General features: G+C 41.4%; 1 protein-coding gene across 4 annotated transcripts in view; it reads right to left on the minus strand.

Annotated features, from left to right (window-relative positions):
* ATP11A (ATPase phospholipid transporting 11A) overlaps nt 1-10018 on the minus strand; it is a 130265-nt gene extending 120247 nt beyond the window's left edge. For all 4 annotated transcript variants that reach the window (XM_065634438.1, XM_065634431.1, XM_065634455.1 and 1 more), the window contains exon 1: nt 9654-10018. In XM_065634438.1, coding sequence (XP_065490510.1) covers nt 9654-9692 — 39 coding nt within the window. In that variant the 5' untranslated portion in view covers nt 9693-10018. The remainder of the gene's footprint in view (nt 1-9653) is intronic.
* Nucleotides 10019-27418: the final 17400 nt, after the last annotated feature.

Raw genomic sequence — 27418 nt, forward strand, 5'->3', positions numbered from 1 at the left:
CCACCTGGATGAAGGCACAGAGTATACCCTCAGCAAGTTTGCTGATGACACTAAATTGGGAGGAGCTGATGATGCACCACAGGGCTGTGCTGCCATTCAGCGAGACCTGGACAGGCTGGAAAGTTGAGTGGAGAGGAAACTAGTGAAGTTCAACAAAGGCAAGTGTAGGGTCCTACACCTGGGGAGGAATACCCCACGTACCAGTACAGGTTGGGGATTGACCTGCTCAAAAGCAGCCCTGCAGAGAAGGGACTGGGAGTCCTGGTGCACAATAAGTTAATCATGAACCAGCAATTTGTCCTTGCAGCCAAGAAAGCCAGTGATATCCTGGGGTGCATTAGGAACAGTGTGACCAGCAGGTCAAGGGGGTTATCTTCTTCTCTGACCTGGTGAGGCCACATCTGGAGTACTGCATCCAGTTCTGGGCTCCTCAGTTCAAGACAGACAAGGAACTACTGGGAAGAGTCTAGCAGAAGACTTTCTTACAAGGAAAAGCTGAGAGAGCTGCATCTGTTCAGCCTGGAGAAGTCTGAGAGGGGATCTTAATGCTTATAAACATCTTAAGGGTGGGTGTCAAGAGGATGGGACCAGACTCTTCTCAGTGGTGCCAAATGATAGGGTGAGTGGCAACAGGCACAGACTGAAGCACAGGAGGTTCCATCTAAACATGAGGAGAAACTTCTTTACTCTGAGGGTGCCAGAGCACTGGAACAGGCTGCCCAGAGAGGCTGTGGAGTCTCCTTCTCTGGAGACATTCAAACCCCGCCTGGACACATTCCCGTGTGATCTGCTCTGGGTGAACCTGCTTTAGCAGGTAGGTTGGACTAGATGATCTCCAGAGGCCTCTTCCAACCCCAAACATTCTGTGATTCAAAAGAGACCACTTATATTCATTATGAGTGGCATAAAATAGTCATATAAGCACAGATAATGGATACTAATGTTTGCATTTCAGTATAATCACTTGTGCAAATAACTCATTAATAGTACTTTGAAAAGATGTGAAGAGCCATGTAAAATGCTAAGCATGAACTGCAAGTTGGTAATGCAATTCAGGTAACAGGAAATCCATTTCAGTTCACCTACGTGTCCTCTTCACAATGTAAATTAGAAGCATCAGAAAAAAAATACTGCGTAAACAGTTCAATACTTTCGCTCTTCCCAGTTCATCCATACAATTCTCTCCAGATAAGTACTTCAGATACAAGGTTTATTTTTCTGCATATAACTATTCTGATTATTAACATTAATTTTGCAAAACTTTGCTGGCACATCAGCAGATGTGCTTTTCAGAGGATTTCACAACATCCTATCTTAGTGGCAAAGTAAAGGAAGAGCCTAATTGTCCTTAATCCTCTATTTAAAATAGGTTAGATGAAATCCTCTTTTGACTGAAGCAAAGAGATTACTCAGTGCCACTAGGAAAAAGAAAAACGATTCCCCTCCTCACTCTGCCCCATATCTAGATGAGTTTAATGATTAATGAAGGAAACAAATTAACCAATCTCCTATTTCAAAAAGGGAAATCAGTCTACAGGGAAGAGCAGAATAAATGGAAAAGTGTCCCTATGAAATCTCCAAGTTCTTAAGCTTTCACGCTTGTAGTAACTACCATGATAACATACATAAGAACGAGCATCCCAGAACACAGTTTCACAGTATACATTAGTAACCAGACAAAAGAGCTAGTATGAGGCCCTTTTATTTATTTTAAATACCAACATACATCTGGATCCCTGCTAAATCTTGGCATAATTCTTGACATTGCCAAATGAAGTGCATACAATTTCAGTAAGTACATGTGCACACATCCACACGTGGATGCATGTGCATGTATGCAGACAGAGGAACAAAGGGGGAAATTGGAGGCAGCAGAAGGAGAAGCCGTGTAGAACACTGTTAACTAACAAGAAAAAACAAACACTAAAACACAGTCATTATAGGCCTATGTCCACATCCAGTTTTCTTCCTGTGAAACAGTAATTTTGTTACCTGAAAGCATTAAACTACCCTTACAACTTCTCTCCATGGAAGACCAGGGTAGTACTCTCATCCTTGTCCTAAGGAAAGATGAATGCACAAAGAGATTAACATCCAGGTTTGCAAAGATATTTAGGTGCCTTTTCAGCCTGTGGTCTTCTGTGATCTTCCAAATAAACTCCCCAGCCACTGGCTCATTCCCTCAGCCTCCTAGAATAATCCAGGCTGGCCTGCAATTTTCTTCCTAGAAAGAGCACAATTTTAATATAGTATCACAAATACTCAACATTTACAAAATTCAAATCAAAGTTAAACAGAAAAAAATAACAAAACACTTTTCATGACTAAGAGTGTGCTTGTGCCACAAGCTTCTCAGAATCATTACTGAGAGGAGAGAAAAAGAAAAAAAAAGAAAAAACCACCACAACAACAACTGGTGTCTGTATGATATAGAAAAAGAACCCTTGGTTTGCCTTGTCTACCTGCAGCTGTTGCCATGACAATTACAGCAGAGACAGTAATAGCATTCCAGTGTCATTCTGCCTCATAGCTCGGGATGAACTTCAACAGAAATGTCCCTTGACAATTATACACATAGAAATACTACATTATCCTGTGTGTAAAGGTAAACCAGTAGAATAAGCAGCATTATTCTGGAAAAAATATAATCTGACTAAAAGATTTACGTGAGGAGAGCCAGGCTATTTTGCTCAAAAAAAAACCAGTTAAGTTGAATCCAGTTGCATAACAGGTGCTAAAACATCTGCTCAGTCTTTTCTGTGGCACAATTCTCCCTTGGTTTCCTCCCCCTGCCACAGCTGCATATGACATGGAGGAGATATCTCACCGTCAATCAGGTTGCAGCTCCTCAAAAACCACAACTGTTTTCTAGTCGCATTTAAACCTAGTTAGATTAAACAAGTTTATTATCCCTATCTCAACAGTACAAACAGTAGCCAGCTATGGTATTTGTGGAATGTTTTACTTGTCAGGCCAGTTACTGTTTTAAGTTTTTCAGGTTTAAAAAGCAGACTTATTAGAAAACTCCATTCCACCCTGACACTTTTCTTGTATCAGTTACTGTTGTATGACAGGAACAAGAAATTAATGAGAAACAGTGAACAGAGATTTTAAGCTATACGTGTGCTACGTTGCACCTTGCCCTCTTTCCTTCCGAAAAATGATTTTGAAAAGGCTTCCTGCTTTCAGTATTGATACTCCGTGGTGCTTTAGAAAATGCATAAAAGCAGAACTGTACTTTACATTTAAAAAAAAAAAATCAAAGAACATGCTATCAAAAGACAAAAGCAACATGCAGTTCTCATCTCAGAAAAGAGAAGTATTTCTGATGCTAAAAATGGCAGGGTTAAGAGTCCTTGATCTATTTTAAGTCACTGAAATACTTCTACAATTTAGATGCTCCAAAAGCAATGTTTTCTGCTATCAGAGAGCATCTGATGAGTGCAGATGAGCAGTATTTTGTAGTCAATAGCAACCAGCTTGTAATATGTACTCTGGCTTCCCGTAAGTGAACTGTTTTTACATACACAATGTCCTATTTTCATTTGTTTATTCTCAAAAGAAAAGGGAAATCTTGTTTTGCTTGTGTAAATTAGCTAATTGATGGGGGAAGGGGAGAGGAAAAACAAAACCCATTCAATTCTCCATGTTTATTGCCCCTCAGCAATAAATAATTGATGTGGGACAGGAGAGTGTCTGGGTTTTTTTCTGAGCCTCAGATGATACTGAAACATCTTAAGAGTACATTACAAAACCAGAACGAATACACGAGTCACTACTAGTACACAAGAGCCATTTACATTTGCAGAAGTGCCAAATACTGTCAGCCACACTCAATGTTCAGAATCAACTTCTGAGGCAAGTAAAGCTTCCAAACTTTGTCTCTTTAAATGACAGGCTGAAAAGTATGCAGCCAGCACACCATACAGACTCTTCCACCCTTCTCTCCCCGCCCCCCCCCCCCCAAAAAAAGCAATGGTGTTTGGGGAAATGGGAATTCATAAGAGACCCATGCTGTCAGACATGCTCTGTCACGCCTTCCACACCAGAAAGAACTGGTACCCACAGCGAAGCAAATATGCAAGACGGGAAGCATCTCTGGTTTCAAGGAAACATTGTGACACACTGACTTTCACAAGAGATAACAAAAATGTATTACATACCAGGGATAGACACAAACACTTCAGAAATGCAAGTTAGCAATTGCTGACCTGTGAAAACAGGCATAGCTCCTATTGAGAATATCTTTTGTACAATAAGGATAGCTCGCAAAGAGTCAGTACATAAACACATTTACACGACACTTAGAACGGCTTAGGATTTTGTCAAGTTATATCCCTGGAATTTAAAAAAAAAAACAAAACCAAACCACACACACACCACACAAAAAACCCCACAACAACAACAACAAACAAACAAAAAAACCCAAAAAACCACACATACACAAAACCACCACCACCACACAAACAACCACACAAACCACAAGCCTTTTGACTTACTGTAAGTGACAGCTAGGAATAAAACAGTATTTCTATTAACAGGCACCCTGACTATGAAACATCTAGACAGCAGTAGTTTCATACCAGTCTGCAAGGGTGCAGAGAAAGCTGAGTGACTACAAGCAAAAGCAAGAACTGGAATGCAAGGGTACCCTCATATGTATGAACAAATTAGATTAGAAACAGTAGCTCATCTAAAATGCTTGATAAATGGATTGTCCTTTTAGACACAAGTAACTCCAGAGTACAGAGACTTAGAACTTCTCCAACTTTCAAGTCAAAGTAGTTATCAACCTTTGCTTTATCAAAGCTAGATAAATGGGGGGAAAAAAAAGCTCAGTATTCATTTATTTCTACTAAGACTACATATAGAAGTAAAATACTTAGGAAATCTAATTAGAAAACAGTCTTAGAACTATTACTGCCGATAGAAACAACAGAATTGTCTGAACCGGTGATGAAATGCCAGAGGCTGCCATGAAATTTAGCAGAGAACTCACTGAAATCCCCTAACTTTCTGGTTAGACTAGTTAATCACCTCCTCAAACTATGACTGAAGTTGACCCACTTCTATAAAAGTGAAAAATAAAGCATTCATCTGTAAACTCACTTATTCCAACCTCCCAAAAAAAGATTTTCCAGAAATATCTGAAGAACTGATAGGCCAGAAGCTTCCCAAAGGCCAGAGCTGTAATAAATCACTGTTCCTTCTGAAAGCAAACCTTATCTGCTGCTATACACATTTAGAGATATCTACACAGGCAACAAATACTTAACATCCAGCTTTGTAATCCTGAAGTAATAGGAGAACATGAAAGACAAGAAGCAATAAAGTGGCAGGATCTCTAAATATACTACATAATACAGGCAACACTGTCCAGTAATTCAGACCTCTGACACAGTAATATTTATTATACCATCCAAAGCCGCCAACCTGGGCAGAAGCATTTACTGATGAGGGCCAGCTGTCTTACAAATACAGAACAGACTGTCACCATAGGCTGAAATATGTTTAGCAACCATTTAGTATCCAAACAAACATATGCTAAAGAGTGACATTTTCCAGACTGCCCAGATATATTCAAATCCACAATATTCAGGAATATCCAAATCCACATTCAGCCATAAACGGCCACCATCAATATACAAAAGACACATGCACATGTTTTATTAAGTAAATGTTCATTTTATGAAAGGTAAGACTTCATCAAGATTTGCCTTAAGATTATTAGCCATCTCCTGACTATACAGATGAAGAACTACAGAAGTCCTGAGATCAGCAAGAAATGTTGCCAGAGAAAACTAACGCAACTGCAGTTACATGGGCAAAAGACATTGCTTAATAATATCCACACAGTGTCACAAATAATCTAACTATAAAACAGAAGCTAATCTTGTATGTACACAGTTCTAATTATCATGGTATGTTTGGTTTTGGTCTACATAGTGTATTGCTTAATATTAAGATACCTGTCATTACTGAGCACATGGCAGGCCCTGCGTGACACAGGACAGTACACACTCAGTCCGTGTTCTCAGGCTGCGAGGCTGCCCTCCCCAGGGTAGCACACATCCTCTGGGGAACACACAAACAATCCAAGGAGGAGACAGAGGAGCATGTTGTCTGATGCAAAAGCAACATCCAGAAAAATAGGTTACATTTTAACAGAGTATGCGACATACAGTATATCCCTTGAAGGCAATTTTCATACTACACCCACATAGCCTTTATTTCCATTACTTGGGAGAGTAAATTAAACAATACAGTTGGTAAAATTTATCTGTCTTATTGTAGAAGGCTCATCCAGATCTGTGGTTCCACATAGTGGAAAAGCTGTACGTAAAAGATGCTTCTATTTCATTAAAGATGCTCATACAGTTTGAAGCAGTAAAATATACAGAATAATATTAGACACAATAAAAGTTACACTGCTATATTTCAGCTTGAAGGATCAGGAAGCACTTAGAAAACTACCCTGAACTTCACATCAGCTGCACTGCAGTGAAACGAACACCTTTTATATATAATAGGAAGTTATTCTTCACCAATGGTCCTATAAATGGTGCATGGCTGCCATAATGGTAAGGGGAAATAAGAGCTGAAGTAAAAACAAACAAAAAACCTGCAGGTTGGATATAAAGAAGCAGAACAACAGAACATCAATTTTGAAATTTAGTAAGAGAAAGACATCACTGCCTCTGTCCTTCTAAGGCGCTACACCATTTCTTGGAGAAGAGATATGAACGGCAGTATGACTAGCACACCAAACATGTATCTTACTCAACCCACATCACTGAACTATTCTGACGCGTGGAAGATAAAGATGACACTCAATACAGGTAAAACAGCAGAGAAGTATTTGAAAATGCTAACCAGGAAACTGACTTCAACCTGAACTGACAGCCCCAAGTCATCGTTAAGCTTCCACAGGGCCTTGAAGATATATGCTACTTTGCATTGCTCCACAACAGTGACTGCAACAACAGTAAGGAAAAGGGGAATGGGGGTGACCTTGACAGTCAGGACAAGAACGGTGGTCTTTAACTTATGCCTCTGTGTCCTAGTACATACAGTATAGGGAAAGAAGTGATACAGAACTCTTTGAAACCATCATGTTAGAAGCCTCCATTAGTAATAATACAGAGCATAGCAACCATTTGTTATCCCAAGATCACACTGTACCACTGGTAAGAGCTCCCAGCTACCTCAACAACACCTCCAGCCTACCTCAGCCAGGGTTGTCAGGATAATCCAGAGACCAGCCTGCTCTGGGAAGGACCGGCTGCTGAACAAATCCAGGACACAACTTGGAGAACAAAAATTCATCGTCTGGGACCTCAGTCATTGAATAGTTTCTGTGTAGATTTTAACTAATCCGAAACTTGCACTTACTTTGCTACAAGCACATGATGTACCTATGTTCTCTTGACTCTCCTGCAGAAGTATCAGTGCCTTGTCTCCCTTATTAAAAAGCAGCTTGGAAAGAGGAAAGCACATCTACACTTGAGAGGCATAGCTAGTGTGTATATAGCTTGGGTGAACAACCACAGAGCGATACTGCTGACGTGCATCTTCTACTCATGTACGGCAGTCAGTTTCAGGCCCGGCATTCACACTATTAATTTTCATTTTCACTGCTGTAGCTGTACATAAATAGTTGAACCATAGAGATATAAAAAAAAATTTATAAAAAGAATAAGCAACACACAGGCATTAGCTTGCCAGATCATAATGGCCTTACTGAAATGACAGACAAATTTACTTACAGTAGCTTTTTTCAAAATGATATTTCCTTGTAAGAAAGGAGTAAAAATTAAGAAACTGAAAGAATGCAGAAGAACAAGAAGCAACAAGTGAAAATATACAAGGCGGCCTGGAACAGCTAGGCAATTACCTAGACATAGCCTATTGGCATACATACAATAAAGAAAATAGTGTGATCTAGGAAATAGGAACACTTCCTCACATGGGATATAATAATGTTTCATTTAGCTTTTACACTGCTGAATTACTCTCATCAGCAGTGCAGGAATGTGATGACAATCCACAACTTAAAAGCTCAAGTGCCTTATTTTCAACATACTGTCTTCTCACATAAATCTTCATCTTTTACAATAACTACCATAGTTACTCTCAAGCGCATTTCTTTCATATTTGATGCTTAAGCCTACTTTGAAACAGAGGTTAGCAACAATCTTGCAAAGAGATTCAAAGACCACAGTATGCTCTGTGCACAGGCATGTGCTATTTGTACAGGCTCCAGATGTGAGCACACAAACAAGATTTTTAACCGAATTTGACAGTCAGATCAGCACTGACAGATCACTACACCCAAACTGATCTTGCCTGCTTCCAGAGCTCAGCACAGTTCACCTGAGCTTTGCATATCCACAGAGACTACGGCTTCTCTTGTACCTTATTATGAGTATTCTCCTCCTTTCCTCAGGGCCACTTTCTAAGGAACCATATACACATAGCTGCCTTCAGGACTCACCTCTCCATTCTCTCCTCATGCCACATAATACCCTATTGTAAACAGAAAAAAAACCCCAGAGTCGTTTTTCACTTCTGCTGTTTTTCTTAATTCATACTTAAAGAAATACTTCAGCCTATATTATGTGGCGATAGCCCTTGACATGCACCAAACGAAGGGTATTTACATTTGCTTGGTCAGAACATGAAAGTTTCCTCACTTATAGTTCTTTCTGCATGGGAGGAAAAGCTGTATGTATTTGAAAATCTGAATTATTACCCCCCCATCTTTTTAAAATTTCTTCTACACCCAAAAGCAGAAATCTGCAGTTTCCTGGTATTGGTGGTCCCCAACCCTTGTATTGTATAACCCCATACTTACTGGCACTCAACCAATTTACTAAAATCATTATCCTGAACATTTGTTAGGAGTTCAATGAAACCAGATTCGCACTCACCGATGCACCTCAACCTACACTTGGAACTACTCTAATGCACTACTGATTCGCTCTTTCAGATGGTATGGGTGGGGGGAAAACACGCTGACCAACAAGCAAGGTCAACTCTTGTTCCCCAAAGTGCATCAAGTTTAGCACATTTGAATCTTACCACGCACGTCTACAAAAACTTGGAACTATTCCGACCATTCATCGTTGTATTCAAACCGGACAATTCCACAAACCGCAACTTGACTGAAACAATATAAAAAAGAAGAAAAGAAGAACAAAACAAACACGACCTAGATGTTTTAGCTGCCCTGGTAACTACTTATCTCAGCACACTGTAAATTACAGTGCTCTGAACTTAGGTCAGCCCGTGCAGGTTTACCGAACGACAGCCCCTCAGCCGGGGAGAGGGCTGCGGGGAACCCACTAACAACCGCTCCTTCCTGCCTTTACAGAGAAAACCACGCACAGCGGCCCCCACGGCTCCTCTGGCCGCGGTGCGAGTCATGGGACCGCCGAACTCCTGATCGAACGCTCCCTGCAAGCCCGGGGCTCAGCGCGGTGCAGCTCCCCCGCAGAGACCCGCCCGGCTCCCCGCTGCCTCCCCTGCCGGTGCAGGGCGGAGGGGGCTCTCCCACCCCTCGGGGGTACGAGCTGCCTTTTGAGGGGAAACCCCGGCGGCGGCTCTGGGGCTGGCGGGGCCGCAGCGGGACGGGCCCGGCGGGCGGTACTCACGTATCGGCTCACGAGGGTCCGGAGGAGGCTGCAATCCATGGCGGGCGGGCGGCCGCCGTTGCCCGGGTACTCAGGACCGCGCCGCCGGGTGCTCGCCGGTGCCGCTGCGCTCCCTGGCTCGCCTCACTCGCCACATGCAGGGAGCCGCGCTCGCCCCGCCAAACCGCTGACTACCCCGGTCGGGCGCTCGCCGGCGTCCCCCGGCTATGCCATGTGCTCGCCGCCGCCGCCACCGCTGCTGCAGCGCGGCGCCCCGCTGCCCCTCATACTCCCCGATGTCGTCGTCGTCGTCGTCGTCCTCGCCGCCGCCGTCACAACACTTTCCCGGAGACGAACACCAGCGCCGAGCGCTACGGCTCCCGCGCCGCGCGGGCCGCCCAGGGCTTTATCCGGCGGGAGGGAGGGAGGGAGGACGGGCGGGGGCCGGGCTGCCCACCCCCCCGCCACTCCCCGTCGCGCGCGCGCGGACCCGCCCGGCCCCGGCCCGGCCCCTGCCCGGCTCGCGCCGCTCCCGCTTTGATCTCGTCGGGCGGCCCCGGCACCGCACGTCACGCGGGGCGGGAGCGCGGGCATGCGCGCGACACCGCCCCCCCCCCCTTTCCCCTCCCCCCTCCTCACACTACACACCAGCGCCGTGCGCGGTCGCGCGAGCGGTTTGTTTCGGTGCCCGCCGCCGCGAACGGCGGCGAACGGCTGCCCGGCTGGGGGTCTGCCGCGCCGGTGGCTGCCCTGGGCGTGAGCGGGGTGGGGGATAAAGCCTGTCGAGAGACGAAAAGCACTTAAAAGCCTCCTTTCCCCCTCCTCCACGCATCCCGCCCGCGGTGCGCTCCCCCTCGGCCCCGCTGCGTGCCGCCACTCGCGGCGGAGCGGGACGCGCGGTGGGAGAAGCGGGGCGGGCGCCCCACGCGAGGGGAAAGAGGAGACGGGGAGTGGCCGCCGCGCCCTTCCGCGGAGCTCCGGGGCGCCCCGCGCCGGAGGTGTTGGCGGCCCGTCGGCGCCGAGTCCGCCGGCGGCCCCGGGCACCGCAGGGCGGGAGGTGCCTCCCGTCTGTGCCCCGAGTGAGGGCACGTTCCCTTTCCCGCCGGGATTCGCCGCCCCGCGTAGGACGCGCCTCCTGTTAGACGGCAAATACGTTTAAAAAGCTGTTACCGATAACACACGGCAGGTCGAAATTGTATTAAAGACAAAATCTCCTTCGCTTGTTCATTCACGTGCCGCCGTCTGAGGAAGGGCAGTGTTGAAGATACACTGGGGCGCTGAAGGCGCAGCGTTGTGTTTGCATGGGGAACAGGTAGCGACTTCCCCCTGCTTGTAAAGCGCAGCAGAAACAAATCTGTTTTCGGTGACTGAGGCCCAAATGTTGCAGCCCTAATAAGCCTGCAAACAGCAGGAGTGACTTATCGTAGGCGAACGGATATGCAGAAGTCAGCGAAAATGCGCATATCTTCCATTTCTTAAAAAGGTACCTGAAAGAACACCTTTAAAGGCCTTTGTTTTCCTCAAGTTGTGTTTTCTTGCCGTTCATACCAAAGAACTCATTAAACTTTGCAAGAATCTTGCAGGTAGTCTCAGATAATTTCTATGTTCCTCCTTAATCTAAAACTAAGACTTGAAGCTAAATATTTTATCTGAAATTAATTGGAACTTACTAGTTTCATAAAATTCAATATTTTACTAAAAAAGGTGAATTTTAACAAAAGCAAACAAAGTCTAAAGCATTTTACACTTAGGAAAATCCATTCCCTTCTTTAGCAGTGATCACATAAGCTGTCCTTTATCACCTAGATCACGGCCAAAACCAGGCAACTTTTGCTCCTTTGATTTTTGTTTTATCACGATTCAGTAGTTCTCTGCACACCGTAAAATCTACTAACCCAGGGAGTACTCAAATTTCTAATACAACTAACGTTTGTGAAAAAAAGAGAGATTACACTATTTGACATCATCACATTAGTACTAAAAGAACGGACATATGACCGATTCTTTCCAGGTCACCTTTAATTTAGATGCATTATATATGTTCAGCATTTTTTATTACCAGTTAGATTGCACAATGTATAATTTAATGTGCTGTAAGTGCAGTGTGGTCAAGCTAATGTTGCTGTTCAAACTCTAAAGTGATGTTGGTCTAAAACCCGATTTTCTTCATCTGAGTTATTGCTAATAATTTATATTCATTTTGCAGCACCTCCCATTTTCATGCTCCCATTTACAGACATAACACTTGTGTAACATGGGGTTTTGTACCTATTATACATTTCACTTTCAAGACATCACTGAAACTGAAAGGGAAAAAGAATTAAAAGAGCTATGAAATGACAGGAATTTTTCGCAAAATGAGCAATTCTGCATTAGTTAAGACAAAACTACTTAACCTGTTTACTTACACAAACATTAAATATTAAAATAATATGTGTGTATATAATCACTCTTTAGGGAACTGGTTTAGTACAAAAACATAGAGGAACCTAATTCATGTACATAAAGTGATAATGTCAAAATACACAGATTGTGAGGCTGAAACGGGAAATTGTTTTAGTTGGTTTTTAGGCTTCTCTGTTTAGCCATTCCATTTTCAAACAATCTATGAAATATTAGTATTTTGTAATACTTTTACAAGTTACCGCTCTTTTAGCCAAACTTTGCTATTTAATCAATCCAATGTCTTTAATGACGTTTCTTCTTACCTAGATTTTGAATGAAAGCAAATTTTCAAATTATGCAGAAAACTGTCTAAAGTCTTCTTTCTTTTTAATACTTTCAGTAGTTTTTTTCACGCAAATACTGGACTATATTTTCCACATAATTGTCATTTTTTCCATAGACGCAAGTAATTACTCCTACAGGTTAAGACCTGCAGTATCTATACATTGTTTCCATTAGAGAACCTGTGTGAGGTGCCCAGGCTACCTGGTGCACTGCATAAAACCATTCTGAAGGGAAGGAACTTCATGTGATGAGCACTAACAGTTGACAATAGCTCCATAGAATAGAATCATAGAATAGTTTGGGTTGGAAGGGACCTTCAAAGGTCATCTTGTCCAACTCCCCTGCAATGAGCATGATCATCTCAGGCAATTTCTGAGCTCCTTGCAGCTTAGGTGACCAAGACCAGAGCCTGGAGCCCACTGGTGGGTGCAGGTTTCACATGGAGGCAAAGGTTGACTGTATTCGGGCTACGAAGGTGATTAGGGGCCTAGAGCACCTTTCTTATGAAGAAAGATTGAGAGAGCTGGGTCTGTTCAGCCTGGAGAAGAGAAGGCTGAGAGGGGTTCTTGTCGATGTTTATAAATATTTGAAGGGTGGATGTCAAGAGGATGGGACCAGACTCTTTTCAGTGGTGCCCAATGACAGGGTGAGGGGCGACAGGCACAGACTGAAGCACAGGAGGTTCCATCGGAATATGAGGAAAAACTTCTTTACTCTGAGGATGCCAGAGCACTGGAACAGGCTGCCCAGAGAGGCTGTGGAGTCTCCTTCTCTGGAGACATTCAAACCCCGCCTGGACACATTCCTGTGTGATCTGCTCTGGGTGAACCTGCTTTAGCAGGTGGGTTGGACTGGATGATCTCCAGAGGTGCCTTCCAACCACAACCATTCTGTGATTCTGTTATTCTCTAAGGTGAAAAGGGGGCAACAGCTCCTCTTCTTACTGATCCTTTCAGTCAAGGGCAGGGACACACACACTCAGTTTCGCATTTGCCATTTCCAGGCTACTGCTCAAGCTAAGCTGAGCAGCATCTTTCTGCCCTTCCTGGTGACCCTGTGGCACTATGCTGCCAAGAAAAAGAGAGAAGGAGCACAGCTGGACCCCAGGCACATATTGAGGTGAAATCCCAGCCTTGGTTAGTTGTGCTTTATGTCCATATTTCCACAAAAAGGAAGTCTAAATGTTCAGCCCAGGAAAAAGCACTGCTAGGCCCTTGAAAGTTAACACGGCATGCCCTTGCTGACTGAGCAGTCTTTGTGCAGAGAGAACCAAAGAGCAGATATTTATGCCTTTTTGGAGTGACAAGCTCCTCTCGGGTTAGTAAGCAACTGAGCAGGGTGTTTAGGTCATACTTTTGGACTTAGGTACCTCAAATCTGCCTAAGTCAGGCTTAAGGTGCTTGAGTCCTTTATTGGATCTAGCCTGAAGTGACTTGCTAAAGGTCACATTGTGGCTTAACAGTCCAGCCAAAAGAGGAATCTTGATCATATCAGTCATGGATCTATTCTGTCTATTATGCAATATTTCACTTTTAGGCAATTTATTAAACTAATCATCTTTGTCTTTGAATGTGCCATCACATCTATTTCACTCCTTATTTCTCATTTTAAAAATAAATTCCTAAAACCTGTATGCTGTTTCTACCTTCTGTGACCTAGCTGCCTTTTGCAAATTTCTTCTTTTCTGATTACAGATTAGACCTCCTGTTCTATTGCTCTCCATTTCTCCTTCCTATTCCTACTGAATGATTCTTTCTGATCCATTAGTGTCCTCTCAGCCTACTCCCACCTGCCCAGCTGAATTACCAAACGCTCTAGATCTTACTACTTACCACAGAGTCTCACATCCCTTCTGATTTACTTACCATATCAGTACAGACGTACTTGAAACATCCCGCTCATTATTTTATTAGCGTTTGACATCAAGGTATGTTAGTGTGCAGCTGTATTTTCTGCTGCTTTGCAATCCTTCTTGAGTTACCCTTGTCTCATAATTGCACTGAAAGAGTTGAAAGACTGGTCCAAGGGCAGCAGCTCGCTTTGTGCTGAATTCTCTTCTTGAGGCAGTGATACGCTGTGGTTTAGTCCACCTCAGCTTCAGAAGGTGGGAAGGCAGGATTTTAACACTATGTAGGAACCAGGCCCCAGTAAAGTTCACAGTACTCACAGGCACGATGGTGATACAGTATACATTAATAAAATGGCAGATATCAGAGGCACTAGAGTTCTAGGTCTTAAATTGTTTAAAATCTGTTTAGATTCCTACTCCCTGTTACATTAGTGACTATTCACCTCTAGTAGTTTTGGACAAAGTAACTAAATAGTTCTGAAAAAAAACTATAAGTGGTAAGAGTTGACTTGAGCCTACATGAGAACAGTGCCAAGAGAGGGAAATGACAGAGATCAAAAAGTCATTAATTGTATGCAGCTCATCTGCTTGAGAAACTGGTGTATGCTTTGAGTGAAATCACGCATCCTACAGTGTTCCAGTTTTTTTCCCCCATAAATATATCAGTTCTTAATCTTGTCTCTCCCCTATTACATTTCTGAAAAGCCCATCAAAAGAACAACTTCTTCCTTGCCTCTACACCATATATTTAAACTAGTTAATTTGTATTAACAAGGGAAATTATTCCCTCAGCAGAACAGATGTCTGTGCTTTGATCTATTGCAAATAGTATTTTCTCAGATCCTTCTGAATATTGTATGTGAAAAGAGATACCAACATGAATTCTGGAGTCTTTGTTTTATGTTAAAAACATTTCACTGCCTGGTGTTTGTGATAGATGTACTTCATTTGAAGAAGAATGTAATTAATGGTTATTGTGGTACTCTGAGGACTTACCTGCCCAGGTCAGTTAACAAATTGAAGGTGAAGCCAAAGTGTGAAGCCAAAGCAAGAAAAATGGCTGGCATCAAACCGCTGTGGTGGTGATTTTATTCAGAAGTAGAGTGGCCCAAAGGACAGACAACTAAACATTGGAGATGGAAGATCACTTCACTCTTACTTGGTATCCTTTCCCTAGATCTGTTTTTTCCAGAACGTACATGTGAAAACTAGACATATTTCTGGCTCTTTGACCTCTCTTTTTCTAACCTCTGGCAATGCTGCATAACTTAGGTTATACTCAAAAGTAAACGCACTGTCATTATGACAAAATGTAATTCCCACATCCTCACTACAAAGGTGACCTTTGTTATATAGTTTCTTAACAAAATCCTCTAAAAGAACAGAGTTTGGCTTCTAAGTATCTGACACAATCAAATAAATGCACATCAATTAAAACAATTTGGCTGCAATCTTCTGCCAGCTCAGGCAGATCTCTGCAATTACAACCAAGTTTTGTTCATCTGCATTACCTGTGCATGTGTAACTTAATGAATCACAGCAAAATCTTGGTCATTAGCTAATACATCTTTGCAAGAACTCCACTCCCCTGCTGCTGCAAAGCAATCCTTTTCATCAGGAAAGGCATAGCATTCAGAGAAGTCTTACTAGTGACACAAAACAGTAGAAGGTCCCATCACGTGGACCATTTGGAAGACTTGCCCCATCCCTATGAAGCTGTGTTTTAAACTCATTAAAAGGAAACCCAGCCTCCACCAGAGGAAGCTTCTCCTGGGATGAAATGCTGTTGGCTGCTATGGTTACTAATGTGATCTTCCATTTACTTCCTTGTTCACTCACCTGCTTTCCCATTCAAACACCACAGACAAGTACCTTCAGAGATATTTGTTGTTGGAATAGTGACAAACCTCATTAGTGGCAGCCATGCATAACCAAAGAGGAAAAAAAAAAAGGATATAAATGAGCAGCAAATAAACAGAAGAAAGGAAAGTGCTGGAATCTATAGGTATTGTGAATAATATTCTGTCCTCGCTGCTGTGTGAACTTTGTGTTCTCTTTGCTCTGGATTTGCATTAATGTTAGACTTGCAATATGTCTCTATTTTATACTTCAGTGCCTTGATCCAGCAATGAACTCCCCACAGTCAGACTCCTGTGACTGGAGAGGATCTAGATGAGGAGAGCACTGTGGTTTATTTTTGGTATCTTAAAGGGACAGAATATTATTTTGCTATTTCATTTTGGTTTTGGTAGCACTTCACAGTCTGGTTCCTACCTTTACATACAATTTTTTCAGCTTTTTAATTGTTCTGATCAGTCTATAGAACTGTTTGAAGAGCTCTGCACTGTGAAACTGTCGAATTCCAAGTAAATTTCATGTCTCGGGGCTGCTTTTTTTTGTTTCATCAAATATTAAGAAAAAAATAGACTACTTTTTAAAAAGGCAAATGAAAATTCCTGTCATATTCCCTGATAATAACCAGATGGACTAGTTAGTACAACTAGTGTCCATCATAACATACTTCAGGTTAGGAAATACTTTCTGGCAATATTTTCTAGCAATAAAAGCAAGCATCTGATCCTCCAAAAGGATAGTAAATAAAAAGGATATCACTTTCTGGCTACTTCAATGTCTTCTGTAAAATTACTTTTGTTCTGATGTAGCATTCAATCGAAGCTGGAAGAAATCTTTTAGTGGTTTTCTCTTTCCCACCAAATAAGGTACTAAATATAGCACTATCAGCATTCTGGGCTTCAAAAAAGCTGTGGTTCAGGTTTCTCAAGAATATCTGCTTTTTCTCCTGACTCTGTTCAATTTATTTTATAACTGTTTATTTAGGAAGCATGAGTACTTACAAATCGATACATAAAGTTCCAGAGATCTTAAACATTACAAAAATGAACCTTTTGCTCAGATAAAAATGATGCCGTAATGCAGTCATCAGATTTTCCAGTTTGAAAGTTGCAAGCGGCTGGAGGACAAATTCCTAAGAAAGGGACACAGCACTGCAGGCTAGGGCAAACTGACCTGTCCCACAGAGAATGGCCCATGTACCTTTGCATCCTTCTGCTCTTCCCCTCCCTCCTGGTTATTCTTAGAAGCTGCGTTCTCGTGTGCTGGGAGTGGACACGGTAGAGGTGAAGTGGTGCTGGGAGGGGGGTGTCCCGGAGGAGGTCCTTTCTTCACCCCTCCAGGTCTCCTGATGACCCCCCACAGGCAGTGGGGTTGGAGGTAGGATGGATACGGTCCATATTCTTTTCTTTCCTGTAGGTGAATCCCAGATGACGGTCACACAGACCACACCTCTTCCATTTCCCTTGTCCAAAAGGCATCAGCATTTTCTTGCAGATTAGCAAAACTACCAGCATTCCAGTAAATGTTTTCAACAAAATTTTTGACAATATTTTCAATATTAATGCTCTATACACGGCTTTTTCATCTGCATGTAGCAAGTATTAAAACCTGCTGCTACAGCCACAGCTTGTTTGATTGAGAAGTGATTTTTTAAGATGCTGCTGTGTTTTCACCCTTGCTGCAGCTATGTCTGGCTGATCTTCTTGAGCACTGCAGAGGCTTGGCATGGAGAACATTGTGTGGACTGGGAATCTTGCTGTGAGGGAACACAAGACTTAGGGTTTTGTTGACAGGCTCAATGAAGTGTATGAGATCCCTGAAGCTTTCAGCCATGACAACATTCAATTCCATCATGTCACTTGCTGCCAAATGTATAATGGCCACAGCCATTGCTGCTTTTTTTTTTTTTTTCCCTGCAGGAGCTTGCCTATAACTGCAGTAAAGTTGCTGTTAAAAGTTTGCTCCAACTTGCCGTTTGTGTATTAGTGGAAATACTTTTAGTTAAGTGGGCAATAATTTTCAGAAGAAGTTTTCCTCTTGGCAGAGATGCACTAACAGAAACCCTTACATCCTTACAAAAGGGCTTATAAAAATAAAATTTACAGTTGCATAAAAAGCCAAGAATAAAAATTATATTAGCATTTTCATTGTCTTACTTTCTGTCTCCAGAGTATGGCCTGATGACTTGTAAAATATCTCTATATTATGTATAGTGACAGAAGTTTGAATTCCATGTTCTCCTATAATTTCCACTCATTTAAATCCTATGGAGGGGAGCAGGAAGGGGAGCCAGGCTGGTACAGAGGCTGGTATTCTCTGTGGACAAATCTAGGAAGTGACAGAGATCTTCTGGTCTCTTCACATATTTTATAAATGAGAGGAAATATGTTCTGTTTGCTGAGAGTGCAGCAACAGATTTGTATGACTATGACAGTAGTGTGCTTGCACAAAGTATGCGTGCTTTTGTTGTACTGGAAGTTTGTTTTGGTTTGTTTTGTTTTCCGTGTCTTCCTTTATTTAATGTAATGGGCATAAGTATTTCATACTGATTAGAAAATTACTAATAAACCGTGGTGACAACATCCATGCCTTTTCATGATCCTTCCCCAAGCTATCACTTCTGAAAGCAGGAAACCCACCTGACTTAGAGCTGAGTAGGAAGGAGAGATGGTCAACAACATCTACAGATTGCAAAGAGCCTGGCAAGCGACAGATTTTATCAAGAGGCTGCAGTTCACAAAGCACCAGTTTCTCCTGAGGTGTTAAGTCTGTGCAAACTAAGATGATTTGTTCTGAGGAAGCTCATGTTCCCACGTAACTGGGCTTAAGTTCTGGTTAGGCAAACCGAAGCTTTTCCTGACAATGTGTTTGCATCAATTCTAACCTGAGACGGCTGGTTGCTGGCACAGGCTGTCCTGGCAAGGGAAATCAGTTAGCATCCCGTCAGTGGGTGAAAGTCTGCTGGACCCAGGCACAGGCTGCTAAAAGGGGGGATTTGACCTTCTGGTATCCAGAAATGTAGGACAGAATAATATATCCTTTGCTGGGAACTATTCCAGGGGAACTCATGCTTAATAGCAGTGAACTGATAGTGGAGGTGCATAATACTACCAGAAATTATTTAAGAGGGATATATCTGGTAATAAGCTAAATACTACGATTAAGTGCCACCAACAGTATTTGATGCTCTATAAATAGGTGTTTCTACTAGGGCAGTCCTGCAGCAGCCATTCAGTGTTGACTGATTTTAAGACAGATGTTTTGCCTCATTTTGATTCTACTGCTTCTGCAAAGCTGGCTGGTGCTGGAAAGGAAGGGCAGAAGTGTGACAAGAGCATGATTTGTGTCCTCCATGACTAGTGCTTTACCATCCTCAGGTGAAAGGACAGAATACAAACGATCTTACTTCTTGAGGATGCCCCTTTCTTTTGCTTCCTAAAATAATTTTTTACTGGTAGTTTACTGCTTCAAATGATGCCACCATTACAAAAGATGTTCAGTGTTACTGCAGAAAAATGAATGTAGCTGAAATTTCTAATACACAGAGGTACAGCTGTGATTCGAAGCCACATGAAGTATGAGTGCTGTCCTGAGTCGTGCAGGCCTGCCGCGACACATTTGCACCAGGAAGCCTATGTGCATGTGTGGTGATTCTAGAACTGATCATCCTGGCAGAAAGAGTCATATAACAGGTATTGATTTATAACTGGATATTGAAGGGTTTGTTCATGTTTTCATACTGCTGTTGAAATTTTATTCTATCAAAGAGCGATCACTTTGCCTCTTCTATACTTAGAAATACATGAGCAAAGAGCTATTTCACATTTTTGCTGTAGTTTTCCAAATTGCTTAGAGAAAGGAGTAAGGGAAATGTCAGCTTGTTCCACTCTTCCCTGCTGTGCCCTTCCTCCCTCTCTGGAAAGAGGAGGTGGCTCAGGCTACTCATTAAAGGCAAGATATTAAGGGAAGAATTCAGTAGCGGGAGAAGTGATTTATGGAGGCTTACATGCTTTAAGGTCATGAGTCAGGGATTCCATCCTTGAAATACTCAGCCCTTAGGCTGCCTTCCCATCTTTGCTTGCTCTTGTGTAGCCCCGTTGACGTCAGTGGGCTGGCATGGGTGTAACTGAAATGAATTTGCTCCTAACGTTCAGCACACGTTATCAATCTGAATGGCTTCTTAGATTTCTGAGGAGCTGCTTCGAGGGTGAAGGGTGTGAAGGGTGCTGGTGGTAGACACAGAAACAAAGCCTTATGAAAAAAGTTGACCAAGACCTGGGTAGCTGCTAGCCAGAGAGAAGAGAGATGAGGGGAAGGGAAGAGATGGAACAGGGTGTTTGATAGCTCTTTATTTTATCAGTTCATTCTTGACCTAATTATTTATAAATGTATACACAGCCACATGCATACAAACTCCTTTTTTCTGTTTAACATTTTGATTACAGTGAGGCCCTTTAGTACTAGTCACTCTATATACACACACATGGTGATAAAAAACCATGGCAGCTTTCTAATAATGCGTAACCCAGTGACTGATGCATTACTTACATATATATATATGCATATATACAGGATGATGCAATGCATAAACATATGAATTACACCACTAATAAAAAAGAACTTGCTGCTAAAAAAGAATTGGGATACAGTGGCAGCTGAAATGTGCTACTACATTATATTACGTATCCTTTAAGTGTTAGAGTTATGGGATATATAAGCTAATTTAGGCAAGAAGCAGCATATGTCATCTGAGTGCCATGACTATACTGCTGCCAGTACCCAAGCTAGTGAGTGTAAAGAGAATTTGGATGGCCCCATTACAGCTCTGTAGTTCTTAGACAAGCCCTTAATGGCACCGAAACCCTGGATGATAAAAGCATTTGTTAAGTCATAGTACTTTCTATTCAGTCTCATACTCAGTGGGCAAAAGAAGGCTGTGGGAATACTATGTTACACTCTGAAAAATTTAAAAAGCAAACAAACAAAATTTTATCTCATGGCTATACATCTGTCAATATCAGCAGGACATATTTAGCTGTGTTTACACAGAAAGTAAACAGGTAATCAGACTTCAGCAAGAGTCAGTGAAGTACTCTGATGGGAATTTTTTTTAAGAAACAGTTTATTTTACAGTGAAAGGATGCTTGGTCATTTTTACTGCATGAAACTGGAAACCACTAGAAATATGAGTACTGAGTTGGTTTATTCTTATGTTCATTATATAAACAAAATACTGTAAAAATAACTTCACTGAATAATGCAAATAATAGCATTTAGTAATAAAACTATATTCATGTTCGAAGGCCTAAAGTAGTATTGGTGTGCTGTGTATGCCAATAATGTTATACAGCTGCATTAGAAAGCCTAGTTTAGAAGCCCAGATTTTTATTTTATATTAATTAGTGGGCAAAGAATAGCAAAGAGCAGATAGCATGAGACTACCCAACTTCTATTACACTTCTAAAGATGCTCTTATTCCACAATCATATACAATCATTATTAATTGAAATAGATACTGCTTATTGCTGCTTTTGCTTAAGTGATATTTTCACTGAGAAAAGCATAACTGTGCTTCCTTTTCGCCCAGCAATTTTCTTCCTTTTGTGATACAGTGATATGGTTCTGCATAATGTCCTGCACTATATACGGTTTCCAGGTTTTTGAGCCACTACTGACCAAATGTAACATATCTTTTTGTATGTAGCCTGCTAAGTTTACTAGGAAAAGGTGAAGACAATGAACTTCCCTCCATGACTAAGGTAAAAACACATGCTTCCTGAGGAAATAGAATTTCCTTTTCAATAAGATTGCATGTTATTCTTCCTATGCTGATAGGCTGCCAAGGCTTTTTTATTAAAAGCCAGAAAATTTGGCAAGGCTTCCCTTCAGAGCTCAGTGGATTGTTCATACATCTGATATAGGCACCTATGAGGCAACTGATTTATCATGCTTGAGTTTTTGTGTCCTTGACATTTATGTCTTAAAATCAAAACAGCCTTGAATTGCAAAGCATTTCATTGCAAACAAGGAGGTGTGTCTCTGCAGGCTTCAGTTACTTAGCGTGGATTTAATGCTAAGGGGCAAATAGCTGTAAAGTGGCATAATAGTACTCTTCTCACTTATATGTTCTATTTAAAACTCTGGACATGTATTGCTTCTGATAAGTAGGTATCAACGATATCATAATCTGATGTCAATCACACTCAGATTACTTTTTTTTATGATCTGTTTCAGGGCGGAATTCAGCACCAACCTGACCGGGGGAGGCAGGGGACTCGAGTTGTAGCAGCTGCAGAAAATGTCAAACACCATGCTACATTATTTCTTAGCTGCCATTCAACAGGTGAAGAAAGTCTTAATCTGTCCTGATCTACAGTCATAAATTGAAATGGGAGGGAAAGGCGATGTAGGGGCCACCAGATATCTCAAAATGGCTTGACTTCCTTAAATCTCTCCAGTAAAACTCATCTTTTGTATTTAGCGAAATAAGCTGAATTGTTAGGTAACAAGAAAGGAGACTCCAGAAATGCTTCAAAAGACCATTTTGGTCCTCTTTGTGAAAAAGGACTACAAGCAAATATCTGTCTTCTCAGTAGAAAAAGGAATGGAGTGACTTTCTAGCATGCACTTAGTTTGAGATCACAACCCTGAGAAGCATTATAGAGCCAGGAATACAAGCTCAACGAAACTTGGCTAGACTTACAGAATCACTTACTGGAAGTAAATCCCTGATGGAAGGAAAGACTAAGAGGGCAAAACAGTCTCCTGGCATCTAGTAGTCAGTAAAATCCCTGGAAAAATTGTTCTTTGGGCTACTATGATTTATAGGATGCCATCAGCGTTGATACTGTATGCTAGAAAATCTGATGCTAAAGTTGCGATGGTTCTTATGTGACACTCAGAGGCCAAATGCAGATTAAAAAATGCATCTGTATATTAGCGCCAATAAAAAGAGAAAGAGTCATTTCTATAACGATATTCTAGGAACACGAATGGAATTTTATTAATCCTGCATGATGTTGCTGGTGCAGAAATATTGCTGAAAAATGCTGCCATGCTTTGTCCAGAATGAATATGTTGGTCATGTTTAGAAGAGACAGGTGTAATCATAAGCAGCTAAACAGCACTTTGGCTGTCACATAAGAAAATGATAGCATACAGTTAAAAGACAAACAAAATTTCCTTGCTTCTACAAATTTTTACCTTGTTTCCGTATGTGATGCTACCATGGTTTTGCCAGCGATTGGAGCTAGAGATACAAAGAGCTGAAAGTAACTTGTTCTCTGAAGAGTGGATGTGGTCAGTCTTCCTGAAGAGCACAGGAGGATCAGGAATAGACATGTTTTTTCAACCTCTGAACTCCCTTTCGTTATGGAGAGTTTTTGTCTGCCATCTTATTTGAGGTTCTTTCCTTTTGAAAATCTCTGGATCAGGGAAGATTTCAGAGAGTAGAGAATGCAATCATAAAAGCAAATGTTTTTTCAGAGGAAATACATTAAAAATAATTGTTCTACATGAGAACATAGTGAATGTATAAGTGTAAAGAGAGATAGTTCTTTTCCTTTCTATGCAGCTTCAGAAAACATGCTTATTTCTGCTCATCTTAGTTTGTCTGTCAGTGATTCCATTGTTCTGGAAATATTTGCATCCAGTTTTGCTCCTCTTGTTTCTACACGTTTCAGACCAGGTGTATCGCTGCAACTTTCACATATTCTGTATTTTCTAATACCCTAAATATTAAGGTTCAAGAAAGAATTATTAGTGGACCATTTCCTTCAAGGTAACTTATTTTATTTTGTCTCATGTTGAATCCATGAGTCCAGACATACCAAATTCACCAATTTTGGCTATGTTTCTTGTATATGGCTTGAGTTCAACCATGTTTGACTAAAATTAAACCACTGAATTCAGTACAGAAATTTCTGTTTGTTCAGCCAAACTACAGCTTAGTGAAATCAACTTAAAAATATGCTGGTACTGCCAGGAAAACGAGTGTATCTTCACTGCTCTGCATACTATTCAGGCTTTTTCTTTAGTTTTTTTTGGCTGTAATTTAAACTTTTGTGACCTTTCCACATCGTTCTCTCTCAGTTGTATATGATTTTATATGTTTACCAGGTTTAAATTGTTGTTGTACAGGACAGAGGCACTTCGAGAAATTCACGGTAATAATCCAGATTTGTATGTCTGCACTTTGGCTGAAACAAGCAACAATTTAACAAGTATTCTTTACCATAACTAAATATGCCTAGTTTTAGTGAAGAAAAACAAAAGAGCTACTAATGCAATTATTAACTTCATTGTGGGTTAATGCTCTTCCAGTGCCCTGTTGGTCTACATTGATAGGGAGGTAATTGGTTCCTGTGCTGAGAAAGCTGATTATGTGTTGCCCAGATCCTTAAGGGTTTGGGCAGGAGGAGGGTCTGAAAGATGTAGAAAATATATAGATCAGAAGGATCCCCATGTGGAAAGATGCTTATGACCTGTGCAAAATCTTCATTAGTTTAAAATTTACTTTTCTCTTACATACTTTCTTTCCCACCATGCTCCATTACTTATAAATGTGAAAGATGTGTACTGCTGTCTTGTCTTCTGGAGAAAAGCAAAGTAGGGGAACCAAATACATGTTAAAAAGGCTGAAGTTGCTGAGGTTGAGCATGGGACACAGCAGCCTGAAGCCCAGACAGACAGACAGAAAATCATGGACTGCAGCTAGGAAATCAGGAGATGTCAGAGTTGTCATTAGCCTGGTATTTGTGAGAGGCAGACTCTGGTTTTCTTGAGCTCTGTCCTCTTTCATAGACAATTTGGAAAAGAGCAATTCTGTAAATGGTTGCCTGAAAAAGCAGGAGTAGGAACTGCTATTCCCAGCAAAGCTCCAGTGTGTCACAGATGGAAGTCAGGCACACCTCTCTGCACTAATTCAGGTGAGGTACAGCTGGAAGGAATTCTTAAAGCCAGTCAGGCCAGACACTCCAAGCACAAAAAAGAAGAGGAGGTCTAATATGTTTATATCCTAGCCATTGCCCTGCTGTGACAGAAAGACTTTAGTCTGTCAGTTGATATCTAGTTCAACTATGAAAAAAAATCAAATCATGTTGCTTCAAAGGCAGAGTGAACCTGATACTGTCTGATATGTCATGCTGGAATAGCTGACATGCAAATCAGGATCCAAAACATACGCTCTTTTATGCTCAGCCAGGTGTAGGCAAGATCAAAGTGGCCTTCAAAACCTTTGATTTTATTGAGGGGAAATTGGGAAATTTGTCCAGAGCTTATAGAAGGGCAGAGAGGACCTTGAGTAGAGAGATGGGCAAGAATGCTATAAGATGCAAAAAGCACAGTGATTAAAAAAAATCCAGACACCTTTTTCCTCACCCAAATGACATATCTTATTCAACATTGCATTACTGAAATTCTGAAGAATATTTCACTGACATCTTTGACATGGTGATGAGGTCTCTCAGAACTTCAACTTCAAAATTTTTCACAGAGTATAAAGGACTGGCTTATGAAGGTCTTTGAATACCATAGGCCATAGGCTCCTTCTTTTGGTTGATCTAGGTGTCCTAGGGCATCAGAATAATAAGTCTCAGAGTTGCCTGAAAGATTTTTTTATTTAATTGATAGACCACCAAGAAAAAGACACAGGAAAGCAACATAAACATTTTTGTGTTATAAATTATCCAAATTTTTAACCACTTACTCTGTTGTTATGGAGCTCGGAATAGGTATATTTTGCTTACTGTTTCTTCTAAACTAACAAGATTTTCAGTCTTTTAATAAGCATTCTCTTGAGCAAACCATTTGAATCATACTCTTTTATTTTGGATTTACAAGTAGAACAGTTTTAGGGGTGAAACAGCACTCAATTTCTAACAGGATTAGACCTTAAAACATTAAATCTTAAAACCTTAGGTGCTAAACCTTGGTGCCTCCCACTTGGTGTTAGACGAGAAAGCAACAGACAAAAAAATGCTCTCTCTTCAGTATCTTGTTACAAGAGCATGGGCTAAAGGACATAAATATGTGTTTAACCAGCACTAACACAGGATATTATACTAAAAATACTTTCAAGAGTATTTTGAAATTTGCTAGGCTGCTAGCTTTGTCTCTCCTAGCAGTGACAAGCAAAAGCACCACAATATTAGGTTCTATGATAGCTGCCTAAGAATAGGCTTCTAATGGAAAAATCAATAAATGGTAACCAGTAGTGTTCATCCAAATCTGTATTATATGAACTTTTATTTAACATGCAAAGACTGAGAAAATAAACTAGAAATTTCTCTGGCTTCTTAAAATATTTGTCCCTTTTATATATAAAGGGGTACTTTAATGGTCCACAATAATTTTATCTTTTTGTATCATTGCCTGGAATTTATTTTGTCTTACAATAGCACTGTGAGGCGGAGAACGTACTTTTCTCCTCACATACCAAAGGAAACAGAGAACAAACATCCATGGTGCAGTTTGTGTGTCATCTGATGTCTTGATTTTAGCTCACACCTTCCAAATTATTTAAATGCAAGTATACACCATGGCATGAAATCTATTTTAAGTGTCGGCACTGTAAGAATCTCTACCTGAACAAAAGTGTCTAAACTCCTACTATAGTCAATGGAGAGCTAGTCAGTACAGGCAGGGAGCTCAGAGAGGCTTTTTAGTTGACCAAATGTACTTCTTTTAGGATGAGGTGAATTCTCCTCTACATGCATTTGACCATACTGGCTCATCGATTTAACTGAACTGTAGACACCTATTTATATGCAGACATTTCTACTGTAGACACCTGAAGTTTGATCGAGCTGAACCCTGTCCCACGTAAGCTGTAGTGCAGATTGGGGAAAAAAAATACAGCTCTGCTAGGACTTAATGCAAGCCCAAGTGCACTCAGATACGCTGGCATCACTGCGTCCTGGTTGAATCCATCACTATATTCAGCAACAGCCATTTTCATTGCATCATGTGGCTGATCAAGAGTGGACACACCAACCAAGGAGCCAGTGGCTACTGTGGGAGTTGTGGTGGCCCTACATCACATGTGGCACAGACAGGTGGGGTTTGTAGGTAGCCAGAGCTCAGGTGAACAAGGTGATCACCAGCCAAGTACTGAGCTGGGCAGATAAAAGAAAGAGACTCTGTCAGGAAGTATTCACCATTACCCCACTCTCTGCCCTGTGGGATAATGTAGATATAAACAGTGTGATCCAGACCAGATCGCACAGGAGATCCCACTCCTTTGGGATTTTGTCTCCACGTGAATTATTACAGGTAATGTAGGAAGTCTTTGAAGCAAAATATAAATAAACTCTGTCATCTCAAGTCTTGGGCTAATGTCTTGACACCTAGATCA

Source organism: Caloenas nicobarica, chromosome 1 (genome assembly GCF_036013445.1).
Source record: "Caloenas nicobarica isolate bCalNic1 chromosome 1, bCalNic1.hap1, whole genome shotgun sequence".
Classification (NCBI taxonomy): domain Eukaryota; kingdom Metazoa; phylum Chordata; class Aves; order Columbiformes; family Columbidae; genus Caloenas; species Caloenas nicobarica.